The sequence below is a fragment of the Bidens hawaiensis genome, unplaced genomic scaffold (genome assembly GCF_021521415.1).
Source record: "Bidens hawaiensis isolate Kalapana, Puna unplaced genomic scaffold, B.hawaiensis_p1.1 tig00024244_1, whole genome shotgun sequence".
Lineage (NCBI taxonomy): Eukaryota > Viridiplantae > Streptophyta > Magnoliopsida > Asterales > Asteraceae > Bidens > Bidens hawaiensis.
In genome coordinates this window covers 231,237-237,971 of record NW_027493815.1, presented here as the reverse complement: position 1 = coordinate 237,971, position 6,735 = coordinate 231,237, and the positions used below count along the sequence as shown (strand labels likewise).

The 6,735-nt window shown below is 36.5% G+C and overlaps 1 protein-coding gene across 1 annotated transcript; it reads right to left on the bottom strand.

Annotated features, from left to right (window-relative positions):
• Positions 1 to 500: 500 nt before the first annotated feature.
• On the bottom strand, positions 501 to 3,402 carry LOC143568897 (zinc finger CCCH domain-containing protein 17-like). The gene is made up of 3 exons (XM_077054932.1): positions 3,024 to 3,402; positions 2,340 to 2,450; positions 501 to 2,256 (listed from the first exon to the last, which is right to left on the bottom strand). The coding sequence occupies exons 1-3, from the start codon at positions 3,180 to 3,182 to the stop codon at positions 736 to 738; spliced, it is 1,791 nt and encodes a 596-aa protein (XP_076911047.1). The 5' UTR covers positions 3,183 to 3,402; the 3' UTR covers positions 501 to 735.
• Positions 3,403 to 6,735: the final 3,333 nt, after the last annotated feature.

Here is a 6,735-nt window from a genome sequence, read left to right as displayed (position 1 = left end):
TATAACTCGTAGTGGTTTAACCTCTCCCGATAAGAAACTTCCATTCAAATTGAAACGAAGAAAATTTCCAGTTGCAGTTTGTTTTGCAATGACCATTAACAAAAGTCAAGGGTAGTCACTAGCAAGAGTTGGGATAAACCTGCGAGAACCGGTGTTTACACATGGTCAAATATGTAGCTTTATCACGAGTGATGAATAGAGACAATGTTAAAATGCTTACACTAGACAAAGAATGTAAAGTTACAAATAAAACTACAAATGTGGTTTATAAGAAAGTGTTTAGTATTTTATGAATTTTTATTTTGAAGTTTTAATTATGTTTTAAGCATTGTAAATTGAATGCTATTTTGGTTGAAAACAATATTTAATAATCATTTAATATGTATCATGTTTTTATCACAACAAATATATATCATAAACTATCTTGTTTAAAATTACATGTGATTATTACACAATTTATATATTTCCACCCGTGTAACAGCCTATTAACCATATAAAATACAAAAAACCTACCCAAAACATGTAAAAAGTCAAAGTAGATGAAATTCAAAAGTCAAATCAAATCAATATATTAAAAACCTTTAGCCCAAAACATGCAAAACTAGATACAAACTAAAATCTCTGAAATAAAAACAAGAGCTTTTAGAATTATCTGACTACTTCTACAAAAGCTACAATCAGAAAGTTTTGCATTAAATCAAAACACCAACAAACATTCAAAACAAAGCCCAAAACTTATAAATCTAAGAGCACACTTCCCAGTTCACTCTCTTTCTTTCCATTCTCATCTTCTTCCAACATGTATTCTTCACCTTCTAAATTATAGTCATCCCCATAATCATAATCTCCATCCCTTTGATCATATGCTTCAAGCTCCTGATCCAACAATGCATCCTCGTCAACGGACCCCACATTATCGTTCAAAGAAGCTTGACCCTCAGTTGACTTTGACTTTCCATTGTCAGCGTTGACCGTGTTCCCGTCTTCATTATTCACAGAAGAAACGACGGATCCTCGTTTACGCTTCAGAATCTCACTAAGAGGCATTGGACCTTCAAACTGTTGACTTTCTGTTTGTGGGCATTTCCTCTTCCCCAAAGTTTGACCATCATCTGTTAGTTGACTTTTTAGTCCCCTGAAACCACGATCATTACCACGATAACCCCTGTAATCTCTTCCATTATTATTGAAATCATCATTTGATCTCCCCCTTATTCTGTCTCTAAACCTGTTATGATTTGATGATACATGTGACGGCCTTGAAGGTGAGTATCTAGACCGTTGATGTCTTCTCATGTCAAATTCCCTTTCTACCCTTGACCCATGATCATACCCGGGGGACGTTGACCTTCCTGGAATCTTTATTCTTCCTCTTAAACGGCTACTAAGAGGACCATTGCGGTCATGGTGGTGGTCGTTGTGGATGTCACGGGGATGTTCACGGCTGATAACCGACCTTAGACTGCCAACGTTATTACCTCGTCTTTGTGATATTCGATGGCGTAAGTCTGACCGGTCAAACCGATCCGGGCTTTCATCTCTAGGATACCGATTCCTTCCAAAGTTGGGATTTTCCCTATTGTCTTCCCATGCATAGCGGTCAACCTCACGTTCATCGTGATACGTATCATGGTCAAGATTATAGTCAACAGATCGACCAATATCAAACTGTTCTTCATTCGGATAATATTCAGAATCTCCGACCTCGTTATCCACAAGAACATCAAAACCAGGTGTAGGCTCACGTGAATATTCATCAACATCTTTACCATTTATACCCTCATTATCTGAAACATGATTAGCCTCGTAAATAACATGGTTAGACCTGCTGGGCGGGACACCATTCGTGACAGGTGGTGCAACAACATTGGCTGGTTTGTACCTGGGAGGCTCCTCAGGCGACGGTGCTACCTTTTTATCAATAACAACGCCACCAGGACCACCGTTTCTATGTTGCACTTGTTTCCCCTGAGGTGGAATCTCAGGGGCCTTTTGGACATTTTCCCGTTGAGTGAACTTTTGTTCTTGAACGGGTTTCTCCAGGCCCACAGTAACCACCTTAGAAGGCTTGGTAACAGGATGCACAGCTATGTTATTGACTGTGTTTGGCGATCCGTGCCAAAAGGGGCAAAAATGTCCTTTCATACAATAACCTTTCTGGAAGAATACGCATTCAACACCTTGTTTTACCGGAGCCTGAGATACAGCGGGTCCCACAGGAGTGGGAATTTCGGCTTCAAATAATCCGTCCAGAGGCTGAAAAAACACAAGATAAAAAGTTAATAACCAATTGATAATTATATTCTATAATAAGTGAGTTCAAAGGTCTAAATGCTTACCGGATGACGAAAAGCACATTTGGGGTTTAAGCAATTTCCATTGACCCAGTACCAGCAATCCCGAGGGTTGACCCGTGCAATGTCACTATGACGATACTCGCACTCACTTCCCTGTGAACAGATGGTAAAAAAGGTTAAGTTAATTCAGATTGTCGAACAATATGCTAATATGTAGATATCTAAATATAAGCGAGTAACGTTATGATCTAGAATCAAACATGCACGTCTTCCTAATTCAACCAACACTATGCATGGTTATAGTAAATTCAATAAAACCCTATATTCAAGTTTACGCGACGAGACCACAACACAAAATTATTATACCAAATCAGTCATAATTGTCACGTCACACGTGTCGATCATACCGGCATAAAGCTTTAATCTGCATACGTCAAAATCATTTACTCATACTTAAAGCAACCATAATAAGAAAAAGTATAGCACATAACGACTCGCAAAACCGAAAACAAACCCGCAAACTGTTTCAAACCCTAATTCAAATTCTCCTTTTGCATATCAAAATTAACCCCAAAATCAAAACCTCCACATTTAACATCAAAATTAACAACATTGACTCAATTCAATCAAAAACACAATGACATTATAAAACCCTAAATTAATCAAAGATCCAATGCATTCTAATAATAAACAATAAAACCCAACAAATTTAAATAAAAAGATTACCTTTTTACATGTTAACGGCGACGCAAGAAAATAAACACAATCTGTATTACGTTTCAAAAACTCATCTTCCTCTGTCACAACCGCCGGCGCCGCGGCGGCGGACGACGGCGGGGCCAATTGAGAAGCGTGTGGTGGTTGATTGGTGACACCGCCAACCATGGTTGGGGTTGGAAGAAGAAGCCTGCAAGATTTGATGAGTATTTGAATGAATGTTGGATCTAGGGTTAGGGTTTGTTAGAGGCGGCTTTGTTGAGGATTTGGGGATTGTTATTACAGGATGTGAATTACAGGGGTGGAGTTGGATACATATAATAATAGTATTAATAATACCGTTCAATTTGTAATTAAATAGGGGTAGGGGTGAGTATATAACGGGTAAGATCCGTCAGACCCATGAGACTTGGCACGGAGTATCTGATAAGACTCGTTTATTTACAATAGAGTCAGTTTATGGATTGTAAGAATACCATTAAATTGGTTTGGGTCCACGTCGGGTCTAACAATTTTCTCTTTACATAAATCAGATAAGACCCGTGACACCCGAACCAATCACAACCAGTTAACGGGTTCGGGTAGGGTCTCGCGGGTCTGACCATTTTCACTTTGCATTAATCAGATAAGACCCGTGAAAACCGAACTGATCTGACCCGATTATTTACTATAGGATCGGATCATAGGTCCTAAGAAGTTAATAATTCGGATCAAATCTCACGAGTCTGACCAGTTTGCACACCATATGGATTTGTATTTAGTAAGAAGCAGATAAAGAGGTGCACGAGGCCCGGACCCTGACTGACCCAATGTGTTGGCCTTTTTTTGTGGCATAGTGGTGGGCCATGGACTCATATGTTGGGTTAGGTGGTTAAGTTACTACTAGGTTAGATCCATCGTTGAAGACATATTTTGCTTTCAATTTAAAATAAGATGCATGTGAACTAAATTTGAATCTTACTAGGAGGCAAATGAATATGTATTTTTCTTTAAATATAATTCAGAGAGTATGTTCTGAACTTAATAATTATTTTGTATATGTATTAATAAGACATGTGGTATTTTGTATTTAAATATAACTGGTTGTTGTCTGGTCGGGTTGCAGTGGACAGTTAAGAGACATTATCTAGCAATGCAAAATTGTTATCAAACGCGAGTTAGCATATTAACAACTTGTGAGATTGTTTGTGTAATTTATCGAATTTGAGCTACCGTAGCAAAAACATATGAGGTTGATTGTGTAACTTAACTAAGCTTGAGCGTTAGCATGTAAAAGAAGGTGGTGGGGATTATTTATATAATTTAATGGAATTTGAGGGTTGACATATGAAAACAAGTGATGTTGATTTATGAGGTTGTTTTGTAACTTCATGGAATTTAATTGTTACCATCTTATAAACAAGTGAGATTGATCATGCAATTTAATAAAACTTAAGGATTATCATATGAAAAAAAAGTGATTGGGGGTTGATTGTGTAACATTATGAAAGTCGATTGTTAGCATATAAAAAAGGTTGTGGTGGGCCACCGTCAATAAATTCTTATTCATAATATGATATGATTACTATGAAAGCAAAACGAAATATCCACCCATTCTTCTTTTTCAAACTTAAAAGGTTTTAAAGTGGGTTTTGAACCCATTCAATGAGCTTCCAGCGGTCGAGATTGTAATTGATACTTGGTAACTTAGAAAAGCTACTATACGTCATGTGTTTTGTATTAAAGTTTTTGGTTAAGTTCGATTTTGAACATGTAGCTAGATAAAGAGAGAGGCTATATGAGCTCTAAGAATTTGACTAGTCTTCACCATGTGTGAAATTTTATGTAAATTTGTTACATTAGAGTTGAATTTGTCATTCATAATTAAATTTGTCATTTGGTCAAACAATTTGTGATCGTGCTAAGAAAAACACTTTAAATGAGGTTGGGGACTTTAGGGTAACTGTTCGTGAGTAAGGAGTAGCAATTCGATAGTTTTTCCCCAATGGACATGATGTGTTAATAAGGTGTCCTGCGTTTATTCTAAAGGTGGTGGCTTAAATCCTGCAAGGTATAGGTATTAAAGTTCAATAAAAATAGGGTAGTTTGTTGTTGTTTATTTGCGTACCTGGATGATGAATTCGATACATATTTAAACATGTGATCTTGATTTCAATCTTCATAAATAACCAGTAGCCTGGAGTAATCTCTGAATCGTGTGAGAACTTTCAGATAAACCTATTTCGTCGGTTACACGCGATTGATTTATCAGATAAGACAAAGATTTTCTCTTGTTACTGAAAAGTTGGATTTGTATGTTGCTGTGAATGTCATCAAGAACAGATGGTAACCGCCTTCTGTTCTATCGATCGATTGATCGTTCAACACCGTATGGTCTCCATACTTATAATCAAAATTGATATGGGTTTTAAACCAAAATCCCATTTTATTAGTAGCCCACTAGATAAATTATTATGGCCCAAGTTATTATTTCAATAACAAAACCCAAATAACATCTGGAACTAAATCAAGCCTGCACTCCCGCGTCACCCAACTCGTTTAATGTCTAATGTTATTTGCTCGATCGACAAGTTAATCCAATATACTAAAATACACGTTGATAACACTAAAATTACCAACAATCCTCCCCCATTTTAGTGATATCCATGACTAACTTAACTATCCTCACAGAAACTCAAACGTATGCATAAATGAAATGTCGTGACGATTGAATTCCATCTTAGTATATTACACATTCCAAATATTCGAATATCGGGGTGTCGCTAAGGATTGAACCCTTTCTATTCATAGTGAATACTCGAAGATAATATACACATATGTTTATAAATTCAAATTCCACTTGACACAATATTTTACTAGCCTGAGTCCTAATCCTTCAAAGAATATATCAAAGCTCAAGTCCAAAGCTTCTTGAAGCGGCTAAACTTCATATTCTTATAGGTAGTTCATTAATCTTGCACCCGCACTGCAATTTTTCAATAAACTATTAAGAAGTTATACTTCAACCTCCTTTATCTCGCGATCCGAACACATACCTTGGGATGTTGCTAATAATGTGTTCCAATTTCTAGATGTGAAGCTTTCCACATTGAATTCAGCATCTAATATCATATTAGATGGGAATTGGGTATCTTAACATGAGAAATTTGATGTGGACTTTAAACCCATCCCTATGGCTGATTTATTCATGAGATCTCTTCCTAACTCTTTAGTTAGATCATCAACCAAATTATTCTCAGATATCACACCATGCATGATGAATCATGCTATGTATAAATATATAACTGTCTAGACTTTCCATTATACACTTAACTATACTCAAAGTCAGCACTATCACACCTTGATAGATTTTGGTGATATCAGTTTAACCACAATGCAATTTCATAATGCCAGTTTCGTAGCCATTCAGCCCCTTTTTATCAGTTGCTACAAATGCTACAAACTCACATTCCATTGTCAATTGATGCAAATTCATTCCTTAATTACCTAAGAAATGAAAACTTCCCCAAGAGAACATACACATCCACTTAGTTATATACATATTGCATCAGAATACCCTTCTAAAACTTCTAGAACTGAAAGAAAAACTTGAATAACACAAACCATAATTCATGGTTCTTTTAATACCTTAGCCGAGAAACAGAATCACAATGATTAGACCTAAGTTTGATATTAGGATCTATAGGAGTATTAACCGGAGGACAATCAAATTGACTGACTT

Coding starts and splice junctions, on each gene's coding strand:
- LOC143568897 (XM_077054932.1), bottom strand. CDS start 3,182: ATGGTTGGCGGTGTCACCAATCAACCACCACACGCTTCTCAATTGGCC. Junction 2,451..3,023: donor CGCCGTTAACATGTAAAAAG/GTAATCTTTTTA, acceptor ATCTGTTCACAG/GGAAGTGAGTGCGAGTATCG. Junction 2,257..2,339: donor AATGTGCTTTTCGTCATCCG/GTAAGCATTTAG, acceptor GTGTTTTTTCAG/CCTCTGGACGGATTATTTGA.